The sequence below is a fragment of the Pan troglodytes genome, chromosome 3, assembly GCF_028858775.2.
Source record: "Pan troglodytes isolate AG18354 chromosome 3, NHGRI_mPanTro3-v2.0_pri, whole genome shotgun sequence".
In the NCBI taxonomy this organism is placed as follows: Eukaryota; Metazoa; Chordata; class Mammalia; order Primates; family Hominidae; genus Pan; species Pan troglodytes.
In genome coordinates, this window is record NC_072401.2 from 75,823,176 (window position 1) to 75,840,700 (window position 17,525).

Consider the following 17,525-nt stretch of genomic DNA (forward strand, 5'->3'; position numbering starts at 1 on the left):
AAAACTTCTAAACAGACGTTTAGCCTATCAAGTCCAACAAAAACATGAAAAGAAAAACACACATGGCCAAGTACATTGTCCTTCCCAGGAAGGTAAGTAAGGTTGGTTTAACATCCAAAAATGCAATGAATGTAACTCAACATATTTCTAAACTAAAAAGAAAAACCACACAACAATCTCTAAAGTGGCAGAAAAAGCATTTGACAAAATCCAGCATGTATACTTGATTAACACTCTCACAGCCTAATAGAATAAAACTTCCTCAAGCTGATAAAGGACATCTACAAAAACCCTACAGTTAACATGACACTTAATAATGAAGGTCTGAATGCATTTCTTCTAAGATCAAGAACAAGCCAAGAGTATGTTCTCACTACTACTAATCAATGTTATTCTGGAGATTCTAGCCAGGGCAGTAAGGCAAGAAAAAGCGACAAGTATAGTAATAATACTGTCTTGATGGGCAGATGACATGTTTGTCTATGAAGAAAATTCAATAGAATCTTTAAAGAAACTCTTGAAACTAACAGGTGAGTTTAGCAAAGCTATACCCTATCAACAAAAAATAAAAAATTAAAATGAAAAACAATTTTAAAATAGCATAAAAATGCTAGGTACTTACAGAGAAAGCTGAAAAAAACATATATAAGACACACTAAAATCTACAAAATACCACTCAGAAAAAAACTTAAAAGACTTAAGTAAATGGGGGAAAATACTGGTTCACGTGTCAGAAGAGGAAATACTTTTTTTTTTTTTTTTTTTTGAGACAGAGTTTTGCTCTTGTTGCCCAGGCTGAACTGGATTGGTGTGATCTCAGCTCACCACAACCTCTGCCTCCCAGGTTCAAGCGATTCTCCTGCCTTAGCCTCCCGAGTAGCTGGAATTACAGGTATGCACCACCACGCCTGGCTAATTTTGCATTTTTAGTAGAGATAGGGTTTCTCGATATTGGTCAGGCTGGTCTGGAACCCCCGACCTGAGGTGATCTGTCCACCTCAGCCTCCCAAAGTGTTGGGATTACAGGCATGAGCCACCGCGTCTGGCGAGGAAATACTTTTAAGTGGCCAATTTCTCCAAACTGATCCATAGATGTAGTGCAATCCAAACTAAATTCCCAGCAGGACTTTTTTTTTTTTTTTTTTTTTAAGAAATTGACAGACTGATTCTAAAATTCATATGGAATACAGACAACCTACAAAAGCAAAACAACTCTGAAAAGGGAATACAAAGTTGGAGAACCAACACTACCCAATTTCAAGACATAATTATAAAGCTACAATACTCAAAGTAGTGTGGTACTTGCATCAAGATAGACAAACAGATAAACAGAAGAGACAGAGCCAAAAAATAGACCCCTTTATGAACTGATTTCCACCAAAGGTAGAAAGGCAATTCAGTAAAGAAAGAACAGTCTTTTAAAGAGATGTAATTGGTAAAATTAAATGCCTATATATTTTTTTAAAATCCTTCAATCTGTACATTAAACCGTATATTAATAGAAAGTTTAACTCAAAATGTAAAACCTAAACCTATAAAACTCTAGAAGAAAACATAGGAGAAAAATCCTTGTGACCTGGGCTTAGGAAGAATTACTAGGTATAACATTAGTAGCACAATCCCTAAAAGAACACCAGACAAATTGGACTCCATAAAAGTTAAAAATTTCCGTTTTTGAAAACTATTGGAGGATTTAAAGACAAACTACTGACTGGGAGAAATCTTTGCAAAGCAGATACTTTTGTCCAGAATATATAAAGAATTCTCAAAACTCAACAATAAGAAAACAATTCAAGAAACATTGAGCAAAAATTTAGAACAGACACCTCACCAAAAAAGATATGTAAATGAAAAATTAGCATTTTTTCAGATGCTCAACATCACTAACCATTAGGAAAAATGCAGATTAAAACCATAATGATAACATTACATACTTATTAGAAGGACTGAAATTAAAAAGACTATGTTAGTCTGTTCTTGCATTGCTATAAGGAAATACCTGAGACTGGATAATTTATAATGAAGAGGTTTAATTGGCTCATGGTTCTACAGGCGGTACAAGAAGCATGGCACTGGCATCTGCTCAGCTTCTGGGGAGGACTCAGAGAGCTTATAATCATGGTGGACGATGAAAAGGAGCAGGCATCTCATATGGCAGAGCAGGAGCAAGGGGGTTGGGAGAGGTGCCACACACTTTTAAAAAACCGGATCTTGAGAGAACTCAGCACCAACCTGTGAAGTTATCTGCCCCCATGATCCAATCACCTTCCACGAGGCCCCACCTCCAACACTGGGGATTACATTTCAACATGAGATTTAGAGGGGACACATACCCAAACTCTTTAAAAGACTATACTAAATGTTGACAAGTATGTAGCAGAACAGAATCTATCCTACAGTAGTGTGAGATCATAAAATAATAGTACTTCTACTTTTGGCAGTTTCTCAGTTCCTTAAATGCATTTCTATGGATTGACTATAATTTTGGGTTTGTGTATTTATTCATGCAGCTTATGCTGTATGTATTTTGGCACTCTGTAATTAGGTATATAAATTTTCAGGATTTTTGTGATTGACCTCTTTATCATTATAAAATTGACCTGTATTTTTCTCTGAAATTTACTTTGAACGAGACTCCATCTGCAATCCCGGCACCTCGGGAGGCCGAGGCTGGCGGATCACTCGCAGTTGGGAGCTGGAGACCGGCCCGGCCAACACAGCGAAACCCCGTCTCCACCAAAAAAATACGAAAACCAGTCAGGCGTGGCGGCGCGCGTCTGCAATCGCAGGCACTCGGCAGGCTGAGGCAGGAGAATCAGGCAGGGAGGTTGCAGTGAGCCGAGATGGCAGCAGTACAGTCCAGCTTCGGCTCGGCATCAGAGGGAGACCGTGGGGAGAGGGAGACCGTGGGGAGAGGGAGACCGTGGGGAGAGGGAGACCGTAGAGGGAGAGGGAGGGGGAGGGGGAGGGGGAAGCGGAGGGGGAGGGGGAGGGGGAAGGGGAGGGGGAAGCGGAGGGGGAGGGAGAGGGGGAAGGGGAGGGGGAGGGAGAGGATACACCAACTTCTTAACCTTGTTAGTTGTCTTATCTCCTTTATAAAAATGCTTTACTCTTTTAGATATGCTAACCAGAATTATGCCACTTTCTAAAAGTGGTCCCTATATGGATTTATTAAAAATATTGCATATTTTCATTTCCTTTGTGCTTTTATTTATATTTAAAATTATATCAGGAAATCATTCATTTAGGAATAGGGAAGTGGCCTGTAACATGTGGTGGCTAGAACTTGCATTTTGGTGCTAGAACTAGCTGGATTGGACTGTGACACTTATCAAACCACTCACTCTAAACCCTTCTTTGTAGTGTTGTTTTAAGAATTAGAGCAAGTGGGCCGGGTACTGTGGCTCACTCCTGTAATCCCAGCACTTTGAGAGGCCGAGGCAAGTGGATTGCTTGAGACCAGGCGTTCAAGACCAGCCTGGCCAACATGGTGAAACCCCGTCTCTACTAAAAATACAAAAATTAGCTGGGCGTGGTGACACGTGCCTGTAATCCCAGCTACTCAGAAGGCTGAGACAGCAGAATCGCTTGAACCCAGGAGGTGGAGGTTGCAGTGAGCCGAGATGGCACCACTGTAGGTGCTTAGTTCAATGTAGTTATTGTTATTATCATTTTAGTATTATTATTCTCAGTGTTTGTCTTCTTAACTACTGTATCCTCAGTGCTGTCACAGTGCCTAGCATCTACTTGGTGTTCAATAAATATTTGTTGAATAAATGTATTCATCTGGCCTTTAAAATCCTGGCATTAGTAAGATCATAATGTTTCATAAGATATGGTGCTTACTAATAAGAAGAAGATTCCCTGATAAATAGAAGCATCTTGCCTTTTAGAATAAGTAATAGGAGCTCCTACTGCTGTAGGAGCAGTGTGATACAGTATAAAGGATAGTAAACCAATGTTTGAAGCTGGGTGACCTTGAGAGAGTTGCTTAAAACCTCTCTCAGCGTTAGGTTTTTTTTTTTTTCCTTTCCTTTTAATCTGAGCAAAGGACAGGCCAGCTGATTTTTCACATATTTTCCAGTTCCAAAAATGTGTAATCGTCTGAAAATTGAGCTTTATAGGTCTATAAACCATTTATATTTCCATGCTTTAAAAAGAATCCAGGAGTGGTGGCATGCACCTGTAATCCCAGCTACACAAGAGGCTGAGGCAGGAGAATTGCTTTAATCTGGGAGGCGGAGGCAAAGGTTGCAGTGAGCCAAGATTGCGCCACTGCACTCCAGCCTAGGCGACAGAGTGAGACTCCGTCTCAAAAAAAAAAAAAAAAAATTCTCAATGTTAATTTTTATTTTAAAGCCTAAGAATTAGCATTTTAGGCCAGGTGCGGTGGCTCATACCTGTAATCCCAGCACTTTGGGAGGCTGAGGCAGGAGAATCACTTGAACCTGGGAGGCAGAGGTTACAGTGAGCCGAGATCGTGCCATTGCACTCCAGCCTGGGCAACAAGAGCAAAACTTCGTCTCAAAAAAAAAAAAAAAAAAATTAGCATTTTAGTAAATATAAACATATATATGTGTGTATATATATTTATATATTTTATAAATATAGATTTATACATTTATATATTGTGTGTGTGTGTGTGTGTGTGTGTATATATATATTTTTTTCTTTTGAGATAGGGACTCTCTTGCCCAGAGTGGAGTGCAGTGGCATGATCATGGCTCACTGCAGCCTGGACCTCCTGGGCTCAAGTGATTCTCCCACCTCACCCTCCCAAGTAGGCGGGACTATAGGCACACACCACCATGCCTGGCCAATTTAAAACAAAACATTTTTGTAGAAATGAGGTCTCTCTGGGTTACCCCAGCTGGTCTTTAACTCCTGGGTTCAAGCAATCCTCCAGCCTCGGCCTCCCAAAGTGCTGGGATTACAGGCATGAGCCACCGCACCTGGCCATCATTGTAATAAATATTTTAATATAGGTTTCTTAGGTTTTTTCTTTTCCGAATTTTTTTAAAGATAATTGCTATTTAGTTTTTGAAACCTTTGCTAAGATGCCTGTATTTCTCTCATGTAAAGTATTTTGTATGCATACAAATAAATGGTAATCCAGTTCACTGTATTTTTTTTTAGTTGAGATTCTAGTTTACTTATGTTTCTTCTGAATATCTTTGCTCTCAAGTTCAAGTTTAGTTATCCAATAATTGTGACTTACTCTGGTTAGGGGTATAGTAGTGTTGAGAATCTAAATGGGAGAAGTGAATAGTAAAGTTTTGTTTTTAAGTTAGAATGCAACTTTGTAAGACTTAAATTCAAAGGAAAGTGAACCTGGGGGAATCATAAGCAGAAAGCTAAGAATATTGGTATATGGGAGGAATATAAAATATCCTTATTCAGTTATACCGATGTATTAAAAATTATCCAAAACTTTCAGAACTGATTTACTCTGTGTTTGGGATTGACCTTATAGTCAGTAACTCTGAGTCATAAAATGAGAAAGAAACATTTAGATGAAGAATCAGATAAAGAAAAATACCTCTAACAACATATTACAGATATTGCAACAAGGCAGAACAAATTTGAAATTATATTGAAATTCTAGTGAAGTGAGAATCCAAAGTAATTTCTAGTGAACAAGGAATGATGAATGAAATGTAGTCTTATAACTGCTATTGTTATTGATTGAAGATGTGGAAAATCAATGCTATTTTTTTAGAATGCTATCCAATTTGCCTTATTTTGGTAAATATAACAAATATTCATGTGGTCAATAATGGTCTTAATCTTCATTACCCTATATTTTTTGTCTTTCATATGATTTTATTACAGAGGTTTTTCAGTAACCTGATCTTTCTTGTGCAGGGGATGTTTATACTGTTCTAATGTACAGTGATAGACTTAGCAATATAAAATAGAACATAGAGAAATTTCTATCGAGTAAATTTAGAGAAACAAACTTGAGTTATGGTTTGTATTTAAATCAGAAACATCTTACTTTTACACTTAATAAAACCTTTCACATCATATTTGATGTTTGACTTTTGTTTTTTTTTTTTTCTTTGAGATGGAGTCTCGCTCTGTCACCAGGCTGGAGTGCAGTGGCGCGATGTTGGCTCACTGCAATCTCCACCTCCCCAGTTCGAGTGATTGTCCTGCCTCAGCCTCCAGAGTAGCTGGGGCTATAGGTGCACACCACCACGCCTGGCTAATTTTTTGTATTTTAGTAGAGACAGGGTTTCACCATGTTGGCCAGGATGGTCTTAATCTTCTGACCTCATGATCTGCCCACCTCGGCCCCCCAGAGTGCTGGGATTACAGGCGTGAGCCGCTGCGCCCAGTCGATGTTTGACTTTTGCACCTACTTAAATGTAATTTAAGATAGAAACACTTAGTTTATAATACCAGTTATTCCAAATGGCTCAATTCCTGATGTTTAACTTGAAAGATTTTGCTATAAAATGGAAAATATGTGTTGATATGCAATGAAATAATAGACTACAAGGAACAAATGAAGAGAAAGATAATTATTGTATACCGGCTATTAGCAAGGCACATTACATACATTCTCTTTTAATTTAATCTTCATAACACCCTATGTGGAAAATATCATGGTAACATCAGAAAGTTGAGTCCTTACTCACTCTTTACCAGGGATGGAGTTAATCAATTTACATGTACTGTATTCTTACAAAATTACAAATCAGATATTCAGATTATTTTAAGGATGAGAAAACTGAGGCTCAGAAGTCAAGTAACCTATTTGAGATCTCCCAGTTTATAAAGTTAAGCCAAACTAGAATTCCAGTCTTACAGCTCAAAATTTCATGCTTTTCCTACTATTTTAAAGAGCTACAAAAATCAAGCTATTTTTTATTATTAAAATTTGACTTTATACCTACCAGCAGAGAGAGAGGTTTTAGAGCTTTGGAAGGAATTTAAAAGATTTCATGAGTTAGGAAATTCAGGCCTATGGGTTATAATTTACCTAATTTGTCCAGTTGATTGATAAATGGTAACAATATCCAAGCATTATTATGCTTGCAGTACTTTAGTTTTTTAGCAGATTTTTCTTTGTAAGTATTTTTTCTTAATATTTAAATAACTTTGTATTTCTTGAAGACACAAACAGTAAAGGAAAGAAACTGTAAAGCAGGTAAAGTGGGTATAGGAGAAAAATATACATTTTAAGCAGATTTTATACAAAGTTATAGTTGGACAACCAAGAGTTGATATATTGCCTTTGCTTCTGTTTTGCTTTTATAAAAACAAATGAAAATCAACATCCTGTCTTTGAAAAGTTATTTATTAGGTTCCTACTCCCTAGCAAATAAGTTTACATGACTTCTGGTAAAGTTATTTTTCTTCTAGTATTAGATCCTTTCTTGAAACTTGTGTATTTACTTTTAGAGAGATTGAGAATGACATGTAATGAGTGCATGTCCCATGCAGTAAAGATGGGACAGGAACTCTGAATGAAAGAACTGGGTTTTCTTTATCCAGCCCTAGGCATTTAATTTGTGGTTTTTGCCCCTTCTTCACTATCTTCCCCATTATAAGATACAGAATAATGAAATAGGTTTGACCTTTTTGAAATCTTATTTCAGTCCCTTTACAAAAGGGGTCCTGCATAAAAGATTTCTCATAACTAGATGAATACATTTACTGCAGTTCCATTTTAAAGAATGCTTTGGCCTTGAAACTTAAACAGATTCTTATGTAAATTACTGCCATTATTATTAACACTAGTGACAATTTGTTTTTAATTAAAATTAAACCGCATTACTAAGTTTTCATCATAAAAGAGGATACTCATAAAAATGTAAACTTTGAGCCTTAAAAATGCAGAGGTAGCACTGTAAAGATATGCTAGAATCCTTAGAAAATGTGTTTTGTCAACAGCTGGCTGACATTCATTTCTCTGTAAATATTTAGAACATAGTATTGGTGTGGTGGTTTATAGAAGGATTTGCACCTATCTTCTGTGACCTGAGTTTTTAATATGAGATACTGTATTTTTCAATTCTAGGGTGTCCATTTGCTGTTTTTTAAAATAGATTCCAGTTTTCTTTTGAAATTCTTCGTTTTTTCATCCAGCTTTCTACTTTCTTTTCTTGAACACATTAATCATAGTTTTAGAGTAAGTTGATTATTCAAGGCCGATAGCCTTGTTAGTGGCTAAGAAAACTTGCATGTCATACATATGTTATTTGTCTCAGGATAATATCTGTAAAAAAGTTTGATTTACAAAAATTTTTCATTATAAAATCATGAATGGCCTTGAAATTAACAACAAATGTATGTAAAATATAATTGAAATGAAACCATTAAGATTTTAAAGTGAAAGGAAGAAGGGTGGATTTAGTGAAGTGACTGCATTAGTCAAGAAGAGAAAGGCATAAAAGTAGACAAGAAAGAGAAGTAAACAGATTAAAATGATACTTAAAAGACAAAAACTGTCAAGAGTTTGGCATACTAGGAAATAAAAAAGGTGAAGGGCAGAGGAGGAGGTGTATAAAGATTTATTATCTCTGTTTTCCAGCTTTGTTTAGTAGATGGATACTAGGGCCATTCCTTTATTCATCTCAGAATAATATCTGTAAAATATCCATAACATCTCTGTAAAAAAGAAAAGTTCTTGACAAAAATTCTTTTTTTTTGAGACAGAGTCTCATTCTGTCACCCAGGCTGGAGTGCAGTGGCACACTCTTGGCTCACTGCAACCTCCACCTCCCGGGTTCAAGCAATTTTCCTACCTCAGTCTCCCAAGTAGCTGGGGCTATAGGTGCACACCACCATGCCTGGCTAATTTTTGTATTTTTAGTAGAGTTGGGGTTTCACCATGTTGGCCAGGCTGGTCTCAAATTCCTGACCTCAAGTGTTCCATCCACCTCCACCTCCCAGTGTTGTGATTACAGGTGTGAGCCAAACAAAAAAAAACAAAAAAAATTGTTTTTTTGTGATAGTATTATAATAGTTCTATAGCATGATGAAAAGAACAGGAAATTGAAGGCCATTTAATCCTGGTTTCAGATCCGAGCTCCATCATTTCCTAGTATAGATTTACATTTCTTCACCTCTGTAAGCTTTAGTTTTCATATGTAAAAAGAAAGTAGTCCAAGCCGCCATATAGGCTTGTTGTGCAGATTAAGTAAGGTAATAAAAGCAAGACACAACATGGGATCAGACCCAAAGTGAGGATCCACAAATGCTGGTTCCTTATCTCTTCTTGTTTCTCCAGTTGTGTTATCATCCATCAGCAGGTGATTTTCTTTTACCCCTTTCTTCTTGTTTTTTAAAACAATTCCTATTTTTATTTTTATTTTTTGAGACAGGGTCTTACTCTGTTGCCCACGGTGGAGTGCAGTGACACGTTCACTGCAGCCTTGACCTCCCAGGCTCGAGTGATCCTCCCACCTCAGCTTCCCAAGTAGCTGGGACCACATGTGTGCAGCACCATCACACCTGGCTGATTTTTGTAATTTTTGTAGAGATGGGTTTTCACCATGTTGCTCAGGCTGGTCTCGAACTTCTAGGCTCAAGTGATCCGCCCTTCTCGGTATCCCAAAGTGCTGGGATCACAGGCGTGAGCTATTGCACCCGGCCTTTACCCCTTTTCTACCTGTTGGTCCTAAGTGTCTCATGCATCCGTGCGAAGAGACCACCAAACAGGCTTTGTGTGAGCGACAAGGCTGTTTATTTCACCTGGGTGCAGGCGGGCTGAGTCTGAAAAGAGAGTCAGCAAAGGGTGGTGAGATTATCATTAGTTCTTACAGATTTTGGGATAGGCGGTGGAGTTAGGAGCAATGTTTTGTGGGCGAGGGTGGATCTCACAAAGTACATTCTCAAGGGTGGGGAGAATTACAAAGAACCTTCTTAAGGGTGGGGGAGATTACAAAGTACATTGATCAGTTAAGGTGGGGCAGAAACATCACAGTGGTGGAGTGTCATCAGTTAAGGCTATTTTCACTTCTTTTGTGGATCTTCAGTTGCTTCAGGCCATCTGGATGTATATGTGCAGGTCACAGGGGATATGATGTCTTAGCTTGGGCTCAGAGGCCTAACATTCCTGTCTTCTTATATTAATAATAAAAATAACATAAAATAGTGTTGAAGTGTTGGGGCAGCAAAAATTTTGTGGGGGCGGGTGGTATGGAGACATAATGGACGATGTTTCTCAGGGCTGCTTTGAACGGGATTAGGGGCGGCGTGGGAACCTAGAGTGGGAGAGGTTAAGTTGAAGGAAGATTTTGTGGTAAGGGGTGATATTGTGGGGTTGTTAGAAGAAACATTTGTCATATAGAATGATTGGTGATGGCCTGGATACAGTTTTGTATGAATTGAGAAACTAAACAGAAGTTAGAAGGTCTGAATAAAAGAAGGAGAAAAACAGGTATTAAAGGACTGAGAATTGGGAGGACCCAGGACATCCAATTAGAGAGTGCCTAAGGGGGTTCAGCATAATTACTTGCTTGGTTGGCGAATTTTTGGGCTCTATCCTTGAGTTTTATTATGTTGTCATATACCAGGCCAGATTGATTTAGAGAAAAACAACGCTCTTTATTTAAAAATATACGGAGTCCCCTTTTTTTAGCAGTGAGTAAGTCAGGGCCTCAGTGATTTTGGAGGAAAAAGAAATGCAAAGCCAGCAATTGTTTGTTAAAGAAGGATTAGAAATGGCTAGGAGAGAGTGAGTGTGATTGATAGTGTGATAGAGATAGCTGGGGAGAGGTAGTGGGTGGCATAAGAACGGGAACAAGAATAAGAATGAGTATAAAAGTAAAGAATAAGACTTCATCAGGGTGAAAGTATTGGAGTGTGTTCTGTCAGCAAAGATCATCTATCCACTCCAAGAGGGAGGCAAGAGTGGCGGATTGGGGATAGATTTTCACGATGGAAAGGAAATGAGAGGTTTTAAGAGATGGGCTAGTGGCTTATAACCTACATGGAAGAGGTTATGAAATGACGACAGAATAGAATGGGCCTGTGAGGCTGGAAGGAGATATTTTCCTTGGTCCAAGAACCATTTGCCTTGTGTAGGAAGAGATTGATAGGTGGAAGTTTCAGTGGCAGAGTAGGTGGGAGTGACTGACGAGAAGGAGAAAAACTGGCCATGAGGGACAGAAGTTGGAACGCTAGCTGCTTTTTTAGCTACCTTATCAGCATAAGCATTGCCCTGAACGATGAGATCTGACACCTTTTGATGGCCCTTGCAGTGAATGACTCCAGCTTCCTTTGGAAGTAAAGCGGCCTTGAGAAGAGTTTTTATTAAAGAGGAATTAATGATGGAGGACCCTTGCACAGTGAGGAAACCTCTTTCAGCCCATATAACAGCATGGTGGTGCAGGATATGGAAGGCATATTTCGAGTCAGTATAGCTATTGATGCGTAGTCCTTTTGCAAGAGTGAGGGCTCAAGTTAAGGCAGCAAGTTCGGCTTGCTGAGAGGTAGTGGAGAGGGGCAGAGCGGTAGCCTCAATGATAGATGTGGAAGATACTATAGCATAGCCTGCCTTTGTTGGTGAGTGGCGATTAGGCCTGGTGGAACTGCCATCAATAAACCGAGTGTGATCAGGATGGGGAAGAGGAAAGAAGGAAATATGGGGAAATGGAGTGAATGTCAAGTGGATCAGAGAGATACAGTCATGGGGGTCAGGTGTGGTATCCAGAATAATGTGGGAGGCCGGATTGAAGTCCAGGCCAGAAACAATGGTAATTGTGGGAGACTCAGAGAGTGAGTATAGCTGAAGGAGCCAGGGAGCAGAAAATATATGCGTCAGGTGGGAGGAAGAAAATAGATTTTGGAAGTTATGAGAACTGTAGAGAGTGAGTTGAGCATAGTTTGTGATTTTTAGGGCCTCTAAAAGTATTAGGGCGGCGGCAGCCTCTGCACGGAGACATGATGGCCAGCCTAAAATAGTAAGATCAAGTTGTTTGGACAGAAAGGCTACAGGGCACGGTTCCGGCTCTTGTGTAAGAATTTTGACCGCAGAGCCCAGTACTTTGGCTGTGTGTAATGAAAAGGGTTGGGATGAGTTAGGGAGAGCTAGCATGGTGGCAGCTTCTAGGGCTGTTTTTAAGGAATGGAAAGAGGAGTGGCAAAAGGAATTAGGATCTATGGGGTCAGCTAGGTTTGCTAGGACAGAATAATGGGTTGTGGAGGGAGGTATTGAGGATAGAGTATATGGGTTTGGCACCACAGGGTGGCTAGGCAAGACAATTTGGTTGCTAAGGCACAGATCCTGAACTAACCTATAAGACTTGTCAGGTTTTTGACAAGGTAAAATGGGGGAATTGTAAGGAGAGTTTATAGGCTTTAAAAGGCCATGCTGTAACAGGCGAGTGATAACAGGCTTTAATCCTTTTAAAGCGTGCTGTGGGATGGGATATTGGCATTGAGCGGGGTAAGGGTGATTAGGTTTTAATGGGATGGTAAGGGGCATTGATCGGTTGCTAGGGAGGGAGTAGAGGTGTCCCGTACCTGTGCGTTAAGGTGGAGGGATACAAGAGGAAGATGTGAAGGAGGCTTTGGGTTGGGAATAAGGGTGGCAATGAGGTGTGGCTGTAGCTTAGGAATAGTCAGGGAAGCAGATAATTTAGTTAAAATGTCTTGATCTAATAAGGGAGCTGGGCAGGTGGGGATAACTAAAAAGGAGTGCATAAAAGAATGTTGTCCAAGCTGGCATCAGAGTTGGGGAGTTTTAAGAGGTTTAGAAGCCTGGCCATCAATACCCACAACAGTTATGGGGGCAAGGGAAACAGGTCGTTGAAAATAAGGTAATGTGGAGTGGGTAGCCTCCATATTAATTTAGAAGGAGACGGACTTACCCTCCACTGTAAGAGTTACCCAGAGTGTCTGTGATGGTCCAGAAGCTTCTGAGGCGATCGGGCAGCGTCGGTCTTCAGCCACTAAGCTGAGAAGATCTGGGAAGGAGTCGGTCAGAGAGCCTTGGGCCAGAGTTCCAGGGGCTCTGGGAGTGGCTGCCGGGCGAGTTGGACAGTCTGATATCCAGTGGGGTCCTGTACAAATGGGACACGGCTAAGGAGGAATCCCGGGCTGAGGGGCATTCCTTGGCCCAGTGGCCAGATTTCTGGCACTTGAAGCAAGCTCCTGGGGAAGAGGTTCTGGAGGAACCCCTGGCAGCTGCAGTTCAGGTGTTTGGAGTTCTTGTGTGCTGGCAATGTAGCTGGGGTTTGTCTCACAGTGGAGGCAAGGAACTGGAACTTAGAAATACATTGCTACTTGGCTGCCTCTACTCTATTATTGTACACCTTGAAGGCAAGGTTAATTAAGTCCTCTTGTGGGGTTTCAGGGCCAGAATCTAATTTCTGGAGCTTTTTTTAATGTTGGGAGTGGGTTGGTTAATAAAATGTATATTGAGAATAAGACAGCCTTCTGGCCCCTGTGGGTCTAGGGCAGTAAAACGTCAAAGGGTTGTTGCCAAACGGGCCATGGACTGGGCTGCGTTTTTATATTTGATGAAAAAGAGCCTAAATGCTAACTGATTTGGGAGAGGTCGGATAAAGAAAAAGGAGCATTAACCTTGACTATGCCTTCAGCTCCAGTCACCTTTTTAAGAGGAAATTGTTGGGCAGGTGGGGGAGGGCTAGTCGCGGAATGAAACTGTAAGCCAGAATGGGTGTGAGGGGAGTTGATAAAAAGATTATAGGGTCGGGGAGCAGAGGCTGAGGAAGAATTGGGACCTGGCTCAGCCTGTTGAGGAGCAGCCTGGGGAGGAGAGGTCATATGGGTCTGTAGAAAAGGAGGATTCAAAGGACTCAGAGCTTGGTGTGGAGACTGAAGGAACTGACAGGAGAGAAAGAAGAAAGATTTGGGATGAGTCGCATTGGGAGCAGAGACTAGGGAGGGACCAATGTGTAAAAGAATGCCTGGATGTCAGGCACCTCAGACCATTTGCCCATTTTTCGACAAAAATTATCTAGATCTTGTAAAATGGAGAAATCAAAAGTGCCATTTTCTGGCTATTTAGAACCATTATCGAGTTTGTATTGGGGTCAAGCGGTATTGCAGAAGAAAATAAGGCATTTAGGTTTTAGGTCAGGTGTGAGTTGAAGAGGTTTTAAGTTCTTGAGAACACAGGCTAAGGGAGAAGAAGGGGGAATGGAGGGTGGAAGGTTGCCCATAGTGAAGAAGGTAAGTTTAAAGAGAAAGGTAGAGACACGGAGAAGCGGGGTGGTGGGGAGCAGCCCTGGGCTGCAATGTGGGTGAGGAGCCAAAGCAGGCATCCCCGCAATTGACTTGCCACCATGGGAATGTGGGTGAATGACCAAGGCGCAGGCGTCCCTGCAGTGATCAGACACCAGTGAAATGTGGGTGAATAATCAGGCAGGCGTCTCTGCAATGATTAAACACCAAGGGAAGGCTGTCTTCCCGAGTCTGTGACTGGCGCCAGAGTTTTGGGTCCATGGATAAAATGTGTCTCCTTTGTCTCTACTAGAGAGGAAAAAGAACTGGAATTGGAAGGACAGGGAGATTGAAGGGTAGCGAGAGAGGCTGGAGAAGAGAGTGAAAAGACTGCTTACCCGATTTGAAATTGGTGAGATGTTCCTTGGGCTGGTTGGTCTGAGGACCCGAGGTTGTAGGTGGATCTCCTCATGGAGTGAGGCGAGGACAGGGGACTGGTCTTCCGAAGGAGTCCCTCTGTCCCGGGTCTTCAGCACCAAATGTGTCACGCGTCAGTGTGAAGAGACCACCAAACAAACTTTGTGTGAGCAAGAAGGCTGTTTATTTCACCTGGGTGCAGGCGGGCTGAGTCCAAAAAGAGAGTCAGCAAAAGGTGGTGGGATTATCATTAGTTCTTACAGGTTTTGGGATAGGCAGTGGAGTTAGGAGTAGTGTTTTGTGGCTAGGGGGTGGATCTAACAAAGTACATTCTCAAGGGTGGGGAGAAATACAAAGAACCTTCTTAAGGGTGGGGGCGATTACAAAGCACGTTGATCAGTTAAGGTGGGGCAGAAACAAATCACAGTGGTGGAGTGTCATCAGTTAAGGTTATTTTCACTTCTTTTGTGGATCTTCAGTTGCTTCAGGCCATCTGGATGTATACGTGCAGGTCACAGGGGATATGATGGCTTAGCTTGGGCTCAGAGGCCTGACAGTAAGCACTGATTCTTTCTTTTGTAATTACATATATTTTTAAAAATTCCTGATAGCCGTACTTTTTATTTTATTTGCATAGTGAAATTCCTTTGTCTTATGAACAGTTTTTCTAATATTCTGTGGTCAGTTGAAACTATATTTATTAATTTTTATCTCTTAATTTTTTGGATAATTTTTTTTTAACAATAATAGTGACATATTTGCTGCCCAAATTCAAGGAGACCCTTCCTGCACCCTGCCCCAACCCAAGTGCATTTTTATTTGACTAGATTATTGAAACCAAAAGAACCCTTTGAGACCAAGTGGGATGATTGCTTAGTGGAAATAGGTCAGGCAGAGGATGGGTCAGATGGGGACCTCAAAACTTAATTTTAGTTTTTTAAAATGTTAGTATTTTCTGAAATGGTACTCAGAGTTAGTAGATAACCCCCTTTAAATTGTGCATGTTTGTGTACATGTTTCTTTTTTTCTGCAGAGAGAGAATCCCTATCTTTCATAATTCATAACCAGTGTAACCTAAACAAGTTAATATTCTCTCACTAGCCTAGATTGTAAACTTGATGAAATTCTGTTTAAGATTAGCACCTATTAAGACACTGCTCAGTACTAAGAGGATATTTTTGATTCACAAAATTTTAGCAATTTTTTTTAGCGTATTTCTATCTAAAAATATTACTTTTAACAAATAGCACATGATACTTCAGTGGGTGTTTTAATATATCTAGATTATTTAAAAGTTAATGTTCATATTAAAATTTTAAAAGGTGCTTTAATGTACAGGAAAGGAATTTGTTTAAAAATCCTTTTGAGAAATCATATTCTAGTTTTTTTTATTTTTGGTGAATCTAGGCTTTTCACATAGCATAATACTGTGATATAATTATTTAATTTTCTGCACATCACTGGAATATAAAATTTCATATTAATCCAGAATGAGCAGAAGTGAATAATATAATTTCCTCTTAAGTTCTCTTATGTTAAAATAATTCATTTTAAATTATATATGGTTTCTCCCTAATAACTTACAGCTAAAGACATTGTTTTACTTAACAAATTCAATTTACACAGATGTCTAAAGATGAATAGCATTCTTATTTGAAAAATATGTTAAAAACAAGATTATGAATATATTCAAAACATTTTAGTTAAAGGTTAATTAATGCATTATAGATTTAAGAGTTTAAAATTTAAGTAGGGAATTGAACATTTGAAATTTTGCTTTCCCATTTTGTGATGGTATGAATAAATCCAATTCAAATACATTTTAATTATAGGTTTAAATAGGTGAACTTTTATAAATAGTTATTAGTGAGTATTCTGTACATTTTATTAGCATATCATAGCATATTTTTGTTCTAAAGACTGATAATACTATTTTATTGGGAAATATTAAGATAAACTTTGTTACAGTTTCTACACTTAACATTTTTTTTCTTTAGCTCTCAATACTCTAAAATTTATGAGATTTCCATTGGTTTTATTAGTAATGTCTAGAAAACCACTTCTTTGTAAAACCATGTTTTCAAACAATTGATTGTGATTAAATGAGTCATTGGGAATTAGGAAACTCTTAAGTAATAGTGGTGGCAAAGTAGGAGATTAATACCTTAAAGATTTTCTAAATGGTTCTTTGCTGTCCTGGAAGACTAATTTATATCTAATGGCATTTAATTTGTTTATAGGGAATAATATTAGTAATTTATTCCTAAGAAAGTTACAGTATTTAGGAAAAATTACAAAAATACCTAATAATTCAAATTTGAATTTTCAGGAAATCTTAGTTTTCTATTGCAGTAATTGAGTTTGTCTAGGTGTATGTGTGCTTTGCTGTTATAAGCTTACTTTAGACGCTTCTTTGGAAGGTATGTCTTATTTGGGTATGTCTTATCTAATATTGCTGATTAATCATTACCTTATTAGCCATTTTATGAATTACTGAGGCCCTTTTAGTTCTCTTTCCGTTTTCATGTTTTTCCTATTTTCACAATTCTACCAAAAATCTAAAAGGGACCAAAGGCAATATAAATAGAAGCCAAAATTTCTATTCTTATGTTACTACTACTTGTTGCTCAACTTAAGTCTGTTTAATACCTATTCAGTAATTGAAATGATATTCTTTAAATCTCCTGTTAATTTTTACTTTCACAAAGCTGAATGGCTGTATTAAAACTAGTTCACCAATGAGAAAAATATAACCACTAAGGTGTGGAAATGAAGAAATGTGTGGTTTTTTTTGTTTGTTTGTTTTTTAAAGAAAAAGGGTTATTTAAAGTGAGCTGAGGGAGATGGGTGGGATCCAGATGCTTGGAGCTGTCTACTTCCAGACCAGGTTAGTAACATGACGCCATTCACACAAAAAAGTTGTTTTTCCTGCATATTGTGAGTTGGTGGTCTTGGTCCTTTTA

General features: G+C 39.1%; 1 protein-coding gene across 3 annotated transcripts in view; it reads left to right on the forward strand.

The window, feature by feature from the left end:
* Positions 1–17,525, forward strand: part of CHIC2 (cysteine rich hydrophobic domain 2) — a 56,572-nt gene that overhangs the window by 29,770 nt on the left and 9,277 nt on the right. Inside the window, exon 4 of one of the 3 annotated variants that reach the window (XM_054683792.2) lies at positions 774–1,146. The exons of the other annotated variants lie outside the window; for them this stretch is intronic. Within the exon in view, the coding sequence (XP_054539767.1) occupies positions 774–983 (210 nt within the window). The 3' untranslated portion in view covers positions 984–1,146. Of the gene's footprint in view, positions 1–773; positions 1,147–17,525 lie in introns of those variants that run through there. 3 annotated transcript variants of the gene reach the window in all.